This window comes from Seriola aureovittata, chromosome 13, assembly GCF_021018895.1.
Source record: "Seriola aureovittata isolate HTS-2021-v1 ecotype China chromosome 13, ASM2101889v1, whole genome shotgun sequence".
NCBI classification, from domain to species: Eukaryota; Metazoa; Chordata; class Actinopteri; order Carangiformes; family Carangidae; genus Seriola; species Seriola aureovittata.
Genome location: NC_079376.1, coordinates 15,417,388 through 15,435,687, shown reverse-complemented (window position 1 = coordinate 15,435,687; position 18,300 = coordinate 15,417,388). Strand labels below are relative to the sequence as shown.

The window sequence follows — 18,300 nt, the reverse complement described above, 5'->3', positions numbered from 1 at the left end:
GGTAACCGCTCGCAGTTGGAACAGGCTTACCGCCTCGGGTTTTGGGTTATATGATCATTATCGACGCATTTGGAATGACAAGTCCTCAGCCACAATCTGTGGGGCAAATCCCATTAACATTATGAATCTATCCACTGTACAATACGTGTTAGTATAATCTGATTATCAATGCTTCAGCACTATGACACATAAAATCCGAGTTAGAGTGTACACACATTAAAATGATCGCACACTTCAGGATGCACAGTCAGTTAAAACCTTCAAAACCCGGTGGATACTAAATGGTGTGTTAAGAGCAAAAACTTATGGAGAAAAATCATAAGTCCTCACAAATGCTACAGAGTACACAAATGTTAATTACAACTAATTCAGGTCACTTAGTGACGTCAGATTTTTTTTCCACAGTAAAATGAAGAGGATGACAGACACTCTTTCTACTGCATCTGTACGTCTGTGTCTTAGTAAGTGATGCCTCCATGTCCACACAGTTTGTACTCAGCAGCCAGCACGGGGAAATATTGCCATCTTCGTGCACGTGTACAACGCTGGTGTAATTTTTGGGTCACAACGATGAGAGTGTGTTATCGGGTCAATTGTGATCTAGTCCTGAGTAAGCTCCTTGGTTAAACTCTCAGTCTGCTGACCATGCAGGGCCCGTGTGGAGTGATCCAAACAGTTTAGACGCGTAAGGGGCCGAGGCTGAGGCCAGGGGCTGGGAGCATATCCATCTCTAATCTCCTTACTATCAGATCTGTACCTGATTAATACCCCTCCTTCTGAGAAGTACTCTAATACCTTTTCAGAACAAAATGCACCTGTCTGAGGTCAGCTGGAGTCCACTTCACTTTACTCAAAATAAATGAACCATCTAAATCTAAGAATTGGGATTGAAATTTATCTTCTAAATTAACTGATATGACGCTTAAGTGCGCACACACTTGAATGTTTGCGTGCATGCGAGAGGCAGACAGTGTGTGTATGCATCCGTGCTGTAGCGATGTCGCACATTTCCTGCATGCTGACAGCTGTGTGCCTGTCCAAGTTATGCTGATGAGAAGAAGAGGTTATGGAGGTGCCGCTGAGGGACACATTCATTTAGTTTGTTACCCCTCCGTGCCTACAGCACAGTAATGTTATAGAGTGATGGGGGTCAAGCTCAAGATCAAGGAGAATCTGCCTCGGTTGCAAAAAAAGAGCGGCTAAACAATGTGTTCTCTGTCAAAATCAGAGGAAAACTCTTGAAGGAAGCAAAATCTCCGCTGACGTGAGGCTATGTATCCTTAATTCAACAGCCTCTTATAACCTAACACCTCGTCTATCAGAATGTCTATGGGGCAAGGAAGAAACATGATTATGCCCATCAATAATTCAATATGTGTGTGTGCTTACGCTCGTGTGCGTTCGTGTGTGTGTGTGTGTGTGTGTGTGTGAGATATGATGTCTTGTTTGATTGGGCAGGTGCCCAACTTTGCTCTAAATCTCCTTGGTGATTATAGCATATATTGGCACATACATGTTTCCCCCTCTCCATTCAATGCAGGGATTTTAGACGCACTCTATTGATTTGTTTCTTGCACAGCTATGTCCATTTTGCACCCCCCCCCCCCATCCTCCACACACCCCGAGGCTGTATGAGCTGCTGTCATTAATTATCTACACGTCTGTGTGCGAGCGTGCGCATGCTGTCTCGGGTGTGTGTGAGACAGGAGGTGGGGAAAGATGTAAAAAAAAAAAAAAAGAGATAAACATGAACATAAATATAAGACAGGACAAGTACGGTTAGAAAAGAAGAGAAGGGGGTAAAAATAATTGTTTCATACCTGGGATGTGTTTAGCCCAGCCGATGATGACCACTAGCTCGCGGTCAGCTAGGTCGCACAGCGTGGTCAGAGCCTTGATGTCACTCTCCGGCATGGTTGGGTCAGGCATGGCATAGATCTTCTCCGGCTCCGCCACCAACAGGTGAGACACTATCTTTGTGACTGAGGATAGAGGAGGAAGGAGGGGGGATGTCAAAGCAAAGCAGAGGTCAAAGGTTATATCACTGCAGAGCTCAGCGAAGCATAAAGATGCACTGCACTGATAAAAATTGTAGAATGGTGAAAGATTCTATACACCAATGGGGGCCTCACTTTCACTGTTTCTTTCCTTCTCTTTCTCATTATGCAAACTAATGGATGGAACCTGAATTTGTGCGAGCGAAATGTAGGCACTGAAAGCTCTTATCCCTACAGAATGCATGCCAGTGGAGAAAAAAAAAATGTATGCGTGAAATTGTGAGACACTCGTACCCTCGAGCACTCTGTCGTTGTTTAATATCGGTCATCAGCTCAGAGACTTATCATAATTCAGCTCTGACCAGAACAATACCTGGCCTATATTTCTGACCAATGACCTCTCAACTGTTCAAACACGGGAGAGACAGGGAAACATGAGTCTGGCCTAGAATTTTGCCTCAGTTTTACCTGCGTGCTGGCCTGGCAGAGGAGGGACGATGGAGGAGGGAGACAATGGGCTAGTGACGGAGCAGTACTCACGAGGTTTTTTGGTGGGAGGGGGGAGCGTCAAGCCCAGGTACGGGTTGTTTTCTGTGTCCAGCCTCCGCTTGTATTTCTGTCTGCCCCCTCGCACGCGGTCCAGACGAACCCCTGGGTTAGAAACGACAAGAGAACACGAAATGAAGAGAATGTCATTTTCTTGACACATGAAAATGAACTAGGTCAAAAAAAAGTTGATAAATAATTTTACATATACAGCGAGTGAGACAGTAGTAAAGACACCAAGATCTAATACAGAATGTAGGACGGTGATCAGAAATTACACCTGAACATATTCTGTATTAGATCATATATAAAAGCTGCAGTGTGAGTACTCGCACTGGTCTCGAGCTTGTATGTAAGCGTTGTAAAAGGGCTGCATAGGGGCTATAAGTGTGTGTGTGTCTGTGTGTGTGAGCATGCATACTGGTGTGTGTGTGTGTGTGCGAATGTGTCAGAGGCACGGCTGCTTTCCCATATGTGGTCCATGCCTGGCTGGTCTACTGTGACACAGCTGAGCCCAGAGCAGGTCTAAACATATGAATATTTAACGCAGGGTCAATGATCTCACAGACTGGCCTTCTAATTATTTAGCTTTTGGGGTGAGGCAGACTGCATACTAATTAGCTGCCAGCTACATGCTTCTTTGCTTTGCAGCGTGTGTGTGTCAGCGAGAGAGAGAGAGAGAGACAGAGAGAGAGAGAGAGCGAGCTCAGGTGTGTGCTCTCTTTAGGATCCAGAAAAAGAAACTTAACCAGCCAACAAGCAAAGACATAGTCCCACACACACTGTACAAAACATCCACTGTCATATAGCAGATAGATAACTAGGTATTGCTTTCCCATAAAAGACCCTTATTTCACCCCTCTTTCACTGCAGTAGCACTGAGGCCTTATCACCCCCAGCCACACCTAGGGGGCCAGGTTCCACACTGATACTGTAAATGTCAAACCAGCCTCATCATAACATAAGTTATTTATTATCTCATTATTTGATAAGAATGTTTCCATTTGGATGTCTTTTCTATTCTATTAATTTTCAACATAGTTAAAATATTTCATCTACACTGTTCTATTTATTTGATACCACCGGGCAGGTATTTGGTTATTTAATGTAATTGTATGCAAACATTTATATCCTGCATATACCTATATTTGGACTGGCGTGTCACTGCCACCATACAGCCTAAATATCCCTGATATCTTAATCCTGTCAAGAGGGAGAATCCCTTCAATTTACCTTGTATGCATAATGTAACCCCTCCTCCCAAACAAATTTAATACTAAAAGGGTGGAGGAGAAAAGGCTCAATGAAATGCTTGTGGTGGTGGAGGAGTTAATTTGTCAGCCTCCCACGTCCTCTGAGTGAACAACACCAGCAGCCAAAGCACTTCCTTGATGATTTCATCACTTTATAACAGGGAGGACGGTGTCAAACCTGGGCATTGTATGGCCACTGCAAATGAGCCTAATACAATTTGTCCATCAGCAAGTGCTCTTGGAGAGGATGAGTTTGGATGTGACCCATGCGCGGTGATTGGAGGTCGCTCAGTGAGGAAAAGGAACGGAAAAAATCACATGTTCTTAGCTAGAAACGGTGGCTTTATTTAACAAAGAGGAATTCTACAGTGGATTCATACAAAATATCTTAAATGGCCACAGCCAAACTCTCCCAAACTGAGCACATTGGGGAGTGTGAGTGAGTCTGCGTGTGTGTGTGTGTGTGTGTGTGTGTGGGGGGGGGGGGGGCAGTAAACTGTACTATCATGTAACTGTAGAATAGAGATTTTGTCTGCTTATATAAATTATTTGATTCCCTAGAAACACAAATCTGATTAGGATTGTCTTTCAATTTCCTGACACTGACAACCCACTAACCTAATTACCCCCAATTCCCAACAGAGCCTCATCCTTCCCAGCAAGCACCGGGGAACCATCTGATGGCAACTACCTGTACTTCATACACACACACACACACACACACACACACACACACACACACACACACACACACACACACACACACACACACACACACACACACACACACACACACACACACACACACACACACACACACAGACAATGACAGTTTCTTCTTTATGTGTATCATACTATGAAATAGATTTTTGAGAACAGTCTTCAAACAGCCTGCACTTGCTGCTTGGATTTAAGTGCTTCAGAACTTTTCAGTTCAGCTGAGAAGGTACCGTTACTACTGTACGCATGGAAAATGTTTCTCACTGTCAAACCTGATGTCACCACTTTCTACAGTTTCTTCCGGCTCTCCCGATGAGCTCGGCCTCTGCCAGGTGGCTGCGTTTCTGCTCTTCATGATCCTCTCTGCCGGTTGAGTCATGTGGCTGTGTCAGCCAGTGTAAAGCCAGCGATGAAGGTAGATGGGTGCCTCTTTTAATTAGAACAGTCCTGGCCATAATTAACAGATGCTGACAGGAATTAAAGCTTGGCACTAACCTGTCTCATTTTACTGTCCAACAGGGCCAGACACAGGCAGAGAGGAAGAGAGAGTGATTAAGAGCAGCTAGACGGATTCATTCACTCAGGCTGTCAGGCACTAAGTCCAGGACTTTATAGGGGCCTTTGTGAGGTTCATATGTCCCTTTGGTGGCACCCGAAGCTTTAAGTGGTCTGACTCTGACCGGTCTGTTGTGCTTCTTCCAGAATAAACAGTAGGTGTGTTATAAATGTGTGAAGAGAGTTGAGTACCATTTCATCCAAAGTCATCTCACCGTTTTATGGCCCACTACACAGTGTAGCAAGGGTAGCAGCGGGTGAGCTCGGGTATCATCTCTTCAAAGAAGGGTGCTGGGGGAGAGGGCTTTTGGCCAAGGCGGCTGGCATTTGTGCACGGATTAGCCAAGGCCTCGGGGTGGGGGCTGGGGCCAGCTGACCTAGGGCTCTTCTTTCTCTCCAAAAACAATAATAATCCCCTTCCTAGCACACTCCTACAGAGGAGCCTGTCTTCACTCACTTTGTGTGGCCGACCGTGGTAGGAGCCCTTATTTTGAGTCCCTCACCTGTTCTGGGTGTCTCTCCCTGGGGAAAGTGTCAGGATGTCTGGGATGGTTGGCAATGCCAAGGGGGGCTTAGGCAGACCCTATTTTAGCTGGGAAAATCAGAAGGCCACATGGCAAGGCATGGTGAACCTTGCCTTTCAAGGAAGCCGCCCCGTTAAACTGCCGTCAGCACTATTTCAAAGGGCCCCTGTTGCCAGCTTTGCATGCTTGTAAGTGTGTTGCAGCATTTTTAATCACGAGTGGTGATGAGCGAGGGTAGCGGAAAAACTGTCAGTCCTTTGCCCCCCCAACACACTCCCCATCTGCTGACCCCAGGGCCTGCCATACTGACACCCTCGTCACATACTCCATTTACAGGTTAGCTACAATATCCCCATTGAGCTGACATCCATGCTCGCACTAATTGTTCTAAATGATAAATAAAGTATTGTAAAAAAAAAAAAAAAAACCTTTTATGTCAGGTTTGCATCAGCAAAAGTTTCTTTATTACTTACTTTACGATTGCCATTATTACATATTGGAAGATGTTATAACTGCTATAGACGGCCTGCAACACCCACGGACATTTAGACGTCTAGTATTTCAGGGACTATACATGTGAGTGTAGTGTGGTTTGTGTGTATGTTCTGTATGTTGTGTATGTGACTATGATGGGGCTATTGTGGGATGTGGTTGTACTTTGCATGCCAGGCTGCTGAACAATGAGAGGTGTATTATATATCAGCACAAACACACTTCTTCTTCGTTCAGCAAATGTACACAACCGTCACCATGCTCTCTTACAATAAAGCAGGATACAAACTGTTACACTGTGAGGACAATGGGACAAAAAGCTATTGTCTTTGGTTAGTGCTGCAGATGTGTAGATAAAAATATACATTTTTTTCATTTTTTCTCCCCTTTGTGTGTGTGTGTGTGTGTGTGTGTGTGTGTGTGTGTGTGTGTGTGCGCGTGTGTGCATGTTTGTGTTCATGGCGGCATCTTTGTGTGAGTGAGCCAGAGAGAAAGCAAGTCGGTGCAGAGAGCAACTGCCACTGAATGATGTCAATGTAATCTCTCAATAGTATCTTGTCTTCTCTCTTGCTCTAAGCTCTGATCCGTTTCCATTGATCAGAGGAAAAACCTGTTGCCCCTGACATTTGATTCTTCTATTGATCACTTCCTCCTTTATACAGTCAAGGGAAAGTACAGCGACTCAACACAGGGTTTAGGCAGGTCTCCTGTAATTAGACTGCTGATCTTCAGGGACCATTACACCTCTTACCACGCTCCCAGATATGAACTTATTGATTGTCATTTTTGTGGCCTGATCAGTTGATACTGAAATCTTCTGAATTTTGATTTTTAAGAGTATAAACAAAAATATAAGCAGAAATATCTGGATGTATTTTGGCCTGAAGAAGTCCAATATTGTTATTCTTTCAGAGACAGTGATGGCTTTATACTTCTGTTTCATTGGGGGGCAGCACTGTACTTTGTTGGAGCAGTAAAGTTATAATTAGGTCATTTTCCATTGAGATACAATGTGACCTTTCTGTAGTAATGAAAGTAAGTGGGAACCTCAGTCACATGAGTGGTGGCCATCTCCACACTCAGGCCCTGAGCATGGCGTTGAGCCGACGGCTTCATAGAGCTTACAGTGGACACAGACCATGTGTCTCTCTTTCCATCTCATCCTGGTGACACTTTAAAGTGCCGGGCCTCACGGCAGAGCTTACAAAAAACTGCACTTCACGTCTCTCTGTTAATCACGGCAAATGTATTCAATAATTTTGATTGTGAAAGAAATTGGCTATTTGAGAAGGAATCTGTGGCAACACCTGCACAATTCTTCAATCAGTGTGTGACAATAGTTGCAGTGGCAGGTGATGACAGCCGCTATGTAAAAGAGGAGGGTCATTCTTATTCTGCAAATGTGCTGAATACACAGAAGTGTGCATTAGAACCTAAGGCTTAGCCGAAGTCTGCATATTTGAGTTTTACACTCTTTTTACTCTGACCTGACACTGGTCATTCATTTATAGCCACAGCTACATATTTTTGTAGTCTCTTATTCTCCAAGATGATATATTGGCATAAATTTTTCATCAGATAGTAATGCGATTACTCTGTCTTTCTGGCACTGAGGCCTTATCTGGCTGCATGCAGTCCAGGGGATTCTGTTACTGTGCGGAGATCCATATGGGCTGTGACTCTGGCTTCAGGTGGCGACTGGATATATATGCATCTATAAATCCCACTCTCCAATGAATAATGGGTGGAATAATGGTGGAATATATACTCTACAGAGTTTGACAGAGGATTTAAAAGTGTGAGGTTGTACAGAATTTCATTTGTCATTAGCTCTTCTATCTGGCAGTGTTTATACTGCTGTATAACCATGAGGGACAACCACACTTTGCACAACAGAAGCGCTACTTGACCCGCACTCATCAGCACTTCAGGAAAGGGAAAAAAAATGAATAAAAAAAACAATAACATGTTTCCTTAAAGAATCTCCGAGCTGCTCCCAGAGGAGGCTTGAATAAATATAACACCGTCACTTCACCCTCAAGCCACATATCTTTCATTATTCATTTGTCTGGCTTTTTTGGAGCAACCAACAAGTGAGAAAGAGATACAGCGAGAGAAAAAGAGAGAGGCAGGTGACAACGCATTTCACTAATGCAATGGGATAAGAGAGAACGGATAGGTGCCTCCCCGGAAGAGCAGCCAAGCCTCAGGGTCTCGGGGGGCTGAATCGGTGGTGATGGGGGGGGGGAACCTAGCCAGACAAATCCATCGGAAGCATGTTTAATTGTCACTGAATTCCCTGCTGGCGTGACTTTAAAAAACCATCCACAGGAAGAGAGCTGAGATGTTCGGAAAACATTTAGTGGATCAATATGCCGGGGAGAGCTGAGACTGTGTGTGCTCAGGGACCCGGGCTGAGCCTTTCCAGGCGGAATACTGTTACATTTCTATTACTCAGACGGCGGGATCAACCTATTCAGCATATTTCTGTCCCCAGCTCAACTGCACATTATTTACTGCTGTGTAGGTAGGGGGAGGACAGGAGGGCTGGGAACTGTTGTCTAGGCCAGTTGTGTGCATCTCTCACTCTGGGGTGGTAGAAGAAAAGTCTGTGGTGTTGTAGTGTTCCACTGGTAGAGCCCTTATCAGATCAATGGAGGTGTCATTTTTGCATAAAGTGTTTTTTATACCAAAAAAATAAAGTGTTATATGTGTATTTTGTGGGTGCAATAATAATAAAAATGTTCTTACTCTTCTTACCTTCTTTGAGCATCCCCACTTTGAGGCATTTCATGAAGCGACAAGCCTGACATGATTTGCGTCTTCGTTTTGTGATCTCACACTCATTTGTGGCGGGACAGCTGTATTCTATGTTACCTGAGAAGAAGAAAAAGAAGAAGAAAACCCGGTTGGCATCAGCAAATTCAATCAAGACCTAAAGCATTACAATTCAAAGTAAAATGTTGTGGAAATATTAAAATATTGGGCACTGTATGAGGTAAAGACATTTCACCAGAGAAACCAGTGCCAAATTGGGTGCTGCCACTAATGTAACAAACACCAGTGTGTACTCCCTGTGCTATCAGGTGGTCTATAATAAATCATATTTTGCTAACCAAGCATGGGCACTTGTTAATCATACAGATTCCTAAAGAATCCATTTCTGTCGCTCGCAGGTGGCTCAGGTATCCTCCAGATAGTACAGTACCTTCCTGTGCGCCACCGCGGGAGGAGAAGCTGGGGTAAAAGGTAAAGGGTGGGGGGCGGAGGGTGGATGCAAAGCTACAATAGTCCTTCAGGATCCATCAGTAGATACCACCCTGGTCTAACACTAAATTGGCCTCATTAATTCTGCGCGTGTCCCCTCCGGGCCCCGGGCGCAGGCCACGTCCCCCTGTGCTCAGAGGGGCCTGCCACTGCCTCAATAGCAGGCTAGAGAGCCAGACATGCTGCCCCGGACCACTTTACATAATACTGCAGCAGACCCAAACCTGTTGTTACCACTGTTGCCATTGTTGACTATTTACATAGTGTACAGGCAAGAGGCCTTATGCATTATTCAACTGCAGCGTCTGATTCCAGGACGGAGCAATGAAAAAGAGTTTCATTGCTACACAATAAAAGAGTCGGTTCTGCTCTACTCTAGCATTAGCAAAAGAAAGGGCAGGATATGTGAGGCAATTCCTCCGCTTCCGTCTGATTCCCTACATTTTACTGTGTTCAAGGGGTTTCAATAAAGGGTATCAGTGTAATGGTTGCTTCAGCCTAGGAATCTGAATTATCCCCATTTTGAATGGGCTTTCAGCTTTAAAGCTTTTGACATTGATATTTTTCCAAACTTTTCTTTTAACCTAGGGAGTTATGTCTTTGTCAGTCCAGTGAGGAAATTGATTATTGAGAAATGTAAAAATGTTATTTAATCACCAAAATTCACAAAATAATTTTTTTCATCCACTAAAATACATGCATACAAAGCACATGCAGCATTCCCTTTAACCGGTAGAGCATCTTTACATTATTCAGTGTGTTGTCTGACAGACAAAACCTCACACACAAACACATTAGGATTGCATTCCAACATCCCGTATATGCTCCACAGCTCTGACCCTCACTCCATATTCCTGTACAGAGAGACAGAAGGCTGTGTAATATTCCACTGGCGTTCCTCCACTAGCCCTCCAACACCCTTTGACAACTTATGCAATTATGTTAACATTATTGGACAGATCAAGTGGAGGGTCCCAAGATGTTATAAATAATTAGAAATTCCTCCTTATATCTGGGTTAGAAATCATTATGCTAATTCTCCTCATCTCTTTGGAATTGGGGTAAATAAAGGTGCGAGGGAAGCGGCTGATGAGCTGTGATTGTCTTTCCTCTGTCTGTTTTCTCTGTTGTCATAGCAGAACCAGACCATAATAATCCTACCCATTTCCCATATGCTGGGAGGAGGCAATCAGTGCCACCCTGCGCTGGAATCAATTCACAGAGGTTTGGTTTGTGTCCACATTATGAATTTACCAATCAGAAATTTTGCCAAGATGTAAAGTAATAAATACATTTAAAAAAAAAAACAAAAAAAAAAACCTTGATTTTGTTTGCAAATCTAAAAAAAAAAGGAAAAAGAAAAAAAAAGTGTTGCCTTTTACTGTTTGATTCATTATATCATTTCAAAACCCCAGCAAATTACCAGCACACGTGCACACATGCTATGTTGCAGGTTTGCTTGCACAGCTGACCCTGTGTGTCCCTGAGGACGCTTTGTTTATGGGGGTATTTTTCTCTCCTCCTCCCCTCCCTTCTCTTTCACAGGGGTGCTGGGGACATGTGCACAAACCACACCTGGTGGTTAACTAAGAGAGTTAGCCCTTTGGTATCACACACTCTGGAAAACAAAAACAAACATACTCTCACGCACCGCTGCGCTACTGTGTCCACCTGTCCTGTCAAGCCCCCCGTGCGTCTGATGTTCTGTCAGAGGGGTTTCTCGTAGCTCAATGCAGAGTGAAAGGTGGATTAACTAATTTTTCAACTCAACATTTGGTTTATATTTAGGAGAGGGAGAGTTTCAGTATCAGTATACATACAGTAAGTCCCACCTCATAACATGTCTAATGCCTCTTGGCTGATCTAAAATGACAATAAGCTGTGGTCTATTGTTTTTATTAACATGCATATAAAGGAAGTGAAATCCTAAAGAAATGTTAACACTGTAGGCATAAACCATGATCCAAATGTAAACAAGAGTGTAACCCACTGCCAAAAATGAAAACTCAAGATCGGCACTTTTCATGACACCTAAACGGATTGCAGGATTTTTAATACACAAGAAAACAGCTAAATTTAGGTTACTGTAATATCTGATGCTGTTCAATGATTGTTTGCATCAGTGATGTTTGGAACCACAGCAGTAACAAGTCTATATAATTTCAATTATGTTCAGACATCATTATGTCAAACTTTTTATTTATACCAAGTTAAATATACCTGCAATTTATATGGTTGATCACTGATTAGCCCTTGAGTGTAATTGTTAAAATTTAATTTTAATTGTTTAAATGTACGCATTCACCGATTTTTAAGCCGTGCAGCATTATCGCTGTATAATACAACCATTTTTTTTTCTTTGTAGCTGTCTTTAGTTGTTGTCTCACTTGCCTCAAATTTACTGCAAAGGGATGAATAAAGCATTTTTCCTGAAGTCAACTTAATTGACTGAAATGAACTAAACTGAAATGAATTTGAGTATAACTGTCACTGTGACTGAGCAAGAAATAGAAACCATCTATCTACGTTAGGAACACAGCCCTTGAACAGCGTCTAAATAGAGAGACACATCAGTACTGATTTAAAAAGGGATTTCTGGTTTCAGATTCAAACGTTGCATTTAAAGGGGGGAATTTATAAAACCTTTTACAACAATCTTGCCATTCATAAATGATGTCTGGAAATCCTGGCTTGTAGAGTAATAGTATGGTGAGTTTCACTTTCAGAAATGAAGCATACTGGCGGGAACCCCTTTAACCCGAGGGCCATTCTCGGGTTTATCTGTCTTTAGAGAGGTTATGGTATGGTTACCAATAACATTACAGAGTGAAGGGAGAAGAAAAAGATTTCCCTCCTTCTTCTCTTGATAAGTATCTGTCTCAATCTATTTTATGGCTTTTCAGGACCCATGCCAGGGCACAGAGGGGAAAGTCAGGTCTTGTAAGTAAATTACAGTAAAATGGCAGGTATTTCTCATCAAAATCTAAACTGACTTTTACAGGCTTACTGTCAAGGTCTATTACTTCATATAAAAGAGGGCCACTGAGTTCAGTTGGTTTTTCAAGCAATTTTACACTTCAGTTCAAAATGGGAAGAAAACACGGTTCAATAAGAGATTTATGTTTTTGATTGGTGGGGCACGTGAGGTGCAGGGATGGGGGGATGATTAGGGAGCAATGAGAAAAGGGGTAGTTCTGGGATGGATGGAGATCCAGGTTGACATTCATTTGGGCCTGGCCTTGACTAATGTAACTATCTCCACGTAAGAGTTCAAGGGGCTTTTCACTGGATGAACAGGTGACAGAAGATGGATTTTCAATCGGCTTCTGTTGAAAAGGTAGAAGCATCAGCTGAAGAAGTGCAACCCAGAGGGGGAAGTGAAGCGGATGCAAAGATAACAAAGATTACTCAGTGAGTAAAATGTCTACAATTCTATACTCAGTCAAAATATTTGATATAAAAACAAAAATAACAAAAGACTACATATTAATATCTCGAAAGCAACTAGAAATTTCCAATTTAGAATTAGCTGCTATATCTAAAAAGGAAATACACACGTTATACAAGGTGAGCACAAGGTGATAAAGAAACTGTCATGTACATGGTTAACATTAACTTAGCTTAGTTTGCCGTAAGTGCTATAGAACAATGTGATAAAGGGCTGGAAAAGACAGCTCCTTTGTTTTCTTCTCATTAGAGAGGGCCGTCTCACACTCCACCCTTGACTGCCTCGTTATTTCTTTAATTAATCAGTTCTCATCAACGGCACCCTCTCATTCTTTCAAGGGCTCTACATCCCGCTATTTACTGCCTCCATTTTCCTCCAGCAATACTGCATGTGTTTCTTTTATCATTTCGGAAGGCTTTCACCTCCCCCAAAAAGTCCCTGCGTCCTCCTGCCTTCTCTGCCTGGGACCCCTGTCTGATTATTATGCCATTAAGCCTCTCCTCCTCTCCTCTGAAAGAGCAGCAGGGTCCCTCTCCAATCTAAAGAAGTCCTGGGTTTTTTTCCCCCTCCTTTCCCTGAAATTACCCGGCGACGCGTGCCTGAGTTTCTAATTGGCATGCCTGTCCCTAGAGACGGCCCCCTCCCTTCTTCCTAATGAAAAGCCTCGGCCTTAATTACACTTTCCAAACGCTGATTGTTATTGACAAAACTCCTGTGGCTCGGACAAACGACGGCAGATTAGCTCCATTACAGGCAGCCCTCCAAGAAGAGAAAGAGAGGGATTTCAAATCGACAATGCAAAGTGAGCGGGGAAAAAAGAGGAGCTTTCATTTTTTTCCATGTACCTTCCTCTTAATTGTTTGGGCCATTGCTCCACTTAAGACGCCTTTTTCTGTTCCATTGTGTTGCCGTCAGTGTACTTTCAGTGAGGGGACAAAAGCCCAGTTATGTTACTTGAGAGAAAATGTTCATCTTTTGTCAATAGACAGGATTGCTGATGGCAGCATGGGTAAACAGGAGGATTTGGCCTAATGCTTTTGTTTGCCTGCAAAAGGTACATAGACTGTCTAAAGCTGATATGGCTGTAAGGTCCAAAATCAACACCTGACATCAAGACACACAGCCTGCTCTCCATTATTTGTTGATTAAAATTTACTGAAAGCAATGGATAAAAGATGTTAGACTCATTCTGTTGAAATATCAAATTCCAATTTTTTCTTCCACTCTTAATCATCTCATTTCACCATAACCCAACCCTTTGGCTCATTTTACATATTTTATCTAGTTTTTCCACTGCATGTATTCCACTACTAAGCCGACAGAGCTTAGACCTGGGCAGCTGTGCCTGTTGTGCAGATTTTTTTTTCCAGGCTCAACAATATCTCCGTCTTCCTGATTAATCTGGAGCACAGCGCACAGTTTCACAGAGGGGGGCCTTTCATTGCCTCTCTAATGAGAAGCTGTGATACATCATGCCTTGCAGATAGCCAATCGCACCCTAGTCCCAAGACACACACACACACACACACACACACACACACACACACACACACACACACACACACACACACACACAAACACAAAACAGGACAGGAATAATAAAGTACATTCTCTGAGCCCCCCCCAAGGCATTTGGGCAAAGAGCCCCTACACTCGACCAAATCTGACCTGAGTGATGGTGTCATGTCCACCATACACCACCAACCATGACAGATGATGTCATCATAATCTCACTAGTAGTCTGTCCCGTGTCAAATTATTCCCCTGGTTTCTGTTTCTTTTAAGACGGCATAAACATTTTTTTTAAATGCAGAGTTATTTGATAATCAGTGAATAAGTTTGCATGTTTCTTAATGTTCCTCTAAATATTGTACATTGTAGTAAAATAAAAAAAAAAAAAAAAAGGAAAATAAACAAGATCTTTTATGGTTGTTGGTGGTCTCAAGAGGTAAAGAAAACATCTTCCACACTCCAGTGATTTTTTTTACATAGTGAATCGCTTGGACTGAGTATGTTTCAGTGTTGTTGTGAGGCCAAAGGTGTCTTGTATGGAGGGTGTTATTGTGTCTGGTGATGTGGCGACATGGGATGAAATAACTGGTATTGAGTGTTTGTTGGGGGGAGGTGAGAGGAGAAAAATACCTTGTATTGTCCTTTTAAAAAAGGCTTTGCAGGCCTCACAAGAGGCCACCCCATAGTGATACCCCGAGGCTATATCTCCACAGACCAGGCACAGCCTCTTGGGGAGGGAGTTCAACATGTATTCGCACTTTATGGACGAGTCCTCCATGATGGTACTGGAGCAGTCGTCATAGCGCTTGCGGCAGGTGCCAGCCCCGAGCCCACTGGGGGTGAACATAGGTGGAGAGTCCAGGCCGTTGGAGTGGCTATTCATAGCACTGACATAGCCACCACTGGCGTCTGAGTTGCCGCTGGGGCTGTGGTGGCTGACCGTGTCGATGACCGAGGAGGGACTGGATGGCTCCGTCTTGATGTAGGACCCACAACTGGAGGGTAGATGCCGGTCATCAGCGGCCATTCTATTCAGCAGCCTGGGTGAGGTAAGGGGTGAGACACGGGAGGGGGAGGGTTGTTGGGAAAGGGAGGAGGAGAAGAGGAAGATGATTAGCAGAGGTCTTCAAAGGGTAGAAATGAATCTCATCTACTAGTGGAGTAATAGAAATACCTAAACAGCAAAATGATTGATTGACATTAAATGCAAAACATAACGTTAATGGGGCAGGTCACAACAATTACAACACAAATGCTATTTCCCCTTTAACAAGACATTATGTATTGAGTGCATTGAGTAAATAAATGATGCGTCTAAACATACTGCTTGTATTTGACATCAAACACCTGACGATCGAAGATTTAGGCATGAAAGTGATCGTCAATTCATTTATGGCAAAAAAGGTGACTTTCTGAATATAAATGTGCAATTTGTAAATATAGGATAGGAAAAGGACAGGACACATTAGATAGAATTCATGTGGTCAAACAATCGTAATTTATTTGCCAAATCACATTTAAATGTTTTGCATATCTACTGCTGTCATGTGTTTTAAGTCTTTCCAATTTTCTGTTGCTAACCTTCCCTCTAAACCAGTGAACCAGGGGGAGGATCCTCCTGTAAGTGCCTCATTAGCCACACACCATGGCAGCTGCAAAAGTGCTTCAGTGTACAAATACACACAGCCACAGCACGCACATCCACACACAGTTGCACACAATAAAAACACACAGGCAAAGAGAAAGCAAAGTGAAAGAGAATGAGAGACAGAGGGACAGAGAGATGAAGAGAGAGAGAGAGGGAGCACTCAAATAACTTAACACACAAGTGCACACACACGCACGGACGCACACACACACACACACACGTACGCGCACACACACACACACACACACACACACACACACACACACACACACACACACACACACACACACACACAAAGAGCACATCAAGACGGGGGCATCTCCATAGTTTAGAGAGCAGAGTGGACCTTGGCTTGTCTCCTTGAGTCAGCAGTCAACCAAAAGGAAACATGATGGCAAGATATTGACTTTTTCACTGTCTGCCTAATAACTGTATTTTGGAGTACATGCAATCTGATGCTGTAACGTGTGCAGACTAAAGTGCAGCCTTTTGGCTGTGGCCACAAAATGCACTATGAAGCCTTCCTTGCCCACATAAATCTATTTCAGTCTTGCTCTATAACCTTTAACTTGAAATTGCACAGGGAAAACAACGGGGGAAAAAACTTAGCTCGAACTCATTTTTCTGTCCACAAATAGAGTGAACTGAAGAGGTGGAGAGGAGGTAGAGGAGATGGATAACTCAATGTATTGGGGATGCCATGTAGCCATGGTGACCTCTTAGGGTCAAGGCGAGGTCACACACTTACATATACACACACCCCTTTGCATTAGGTACCAGGGAAGGGGTGAAAGGTCACATGCACTTGCCTGCATTAACAAAATTGAGCCTTGCATGGCTTATGCAAATGCAGACACGGGGGCTCCTAGTGAGTGGCAGCTAGACAGCCCAAGTTGTGCCTTAGCACATTAGTTCCATTAGCATATTGCCAACTAATGGTAATGTTTACATATTTGACATGTCAGTTTACCATCAGCTCTGAGAGAGGGGGATGTTCCCCACTGGGCTCTATCTGCCTGATTGGACGATAGCTGTCTGTCTCAGAGTTCTTCACAGGAAACAGGGAAGGAGAGGCCTCCGCTGTGTCCCCTATATGTCGGCCGGACTGCCTCTTGCTCTCTGAAGCTGATTTAATTGTGAGGGTGGGTGACGGAGGGGTTCAGGCCCAGGGGTCAGTGGGTCAACCTTATTTTCTCACCCTGGCTTCCTGGGCCCGTGGAGATGGGGGTCAGCGTGTCAAATTAAATCTCATTCCCGGGTTTCCTTCCCTGCTGTCATGTATATTCATCGGAGCTCCAGGTGCCTACCACTTCTGGAAATTCACAAAAAGGTTAACTGCTAAAATAAATAATAAAAAATGCCCCCTGTTAAAACCGTTGACCTTGTGGAATAAGCCCTGAGCACTCCTGGAATTCTTCTTGCAATATAAAGCCTCTACTATATAAAACTGATACACAACTACCATTCTGCTAGAAAAAAATCTGTCACATACAGTTTTCCTTCAGTTACTCTAAATTTAAACAAAGCATGCAATATTTTAATATTAGTGACGGCATTGTGGGAGTTTATTCAGATTTGCCGTTTTAAAAATCATCCACTTGTACTCTTAAACGTCCTTGCAGACAGAAATTGAAAAAGTGAATCCATTTCATGCCTCTCTAAAATAGAACTTGCCGCTCTTGATAATGAATGCAGATTGCATCCCCATAAATTAATGCACGGCTCTGTGTTCATCTGCTTTATGTTCTCTGTTTCAGATGGATATGTGCACCTGTGCGATAGGGCACCTGCACTTGGCTTATTAAAGGCTATATATTAAAACGCAGGAGCACAAGATGGCTCCATTTAGCTTTTATTTCACAAATTCAGAGTAAGCTTAACCCCAGTTCAAAGGCCATCTTCAGGGTGACACTTAGCATAATTGCATAAGTGTCTTAACTGTTTCCCCTCCAGCTCAATGTGGTCATTTATAATAAATGTGCTGGCTAGAATCCCCTTAACTCATTCTGCTATGACACATTATACCACTGCTATGCTTATGTTTTTAACAAGCCTGCATATATTGATTAATGATACTGAGGGAATACTAACCACTTGAACCTGGCGTATTAATCAAATAGTCTAAAATATTTCTATAAATATTCGTAATCTCTAATGGGACAGGTCCAATTTAAATCTATAAATACCATTGTATGGGAAAATGAATTATGAACATTAAATAGTTTGACAGTAGCAATAGTCCTGATAAATAATTCAATATGTGGGGCAGGTGATAATTAGCTTGTGTGCTACACACACTGGGCAGACAGGAAAGGGTCTGCTGAACTAACTGAGACTT

The 18,300-nt window shown here is 43.1% G+C and overlaps 1 protein-coding gene across 2 annotated transcripts in view; it reads right to left on the bottom strand.

The window, feature by feature from the left end:
• Positions 1 to 18,300, bottom strand: part of esrrb (estrogen-related receptor beta) — a 43,689-nt gene that overhangs the window by 14,083 nt on the left and 11,306 nt on the right. For both annotated transcript variants that reach the window (XM_056392655.1, XM_056392656.1), the window contains exons 2-5: positions 14,945 to 15,354; positions 8,848 to 8,964; positions 2,538 to 2,648; positions 1,821 to 1,982 (exon numbers count right to left, since the gene is read on the bottom strand). In XM_056392655.1, coding sequence (XP_056248630.1) covers positions 1,821 to 1,982; positions 2,538 to 2,648; positions 8,848 to 8,964; positions 14,945 to 15,354 — 800 coding nt within the window. The remainder of the gene's footprint in view (positions 1 to 1,820; positions 1,983 to 2,537; positions 2,649 to 8,847; positions 8,965 to 14,944; positions 15,355 to 18,300) is intronic.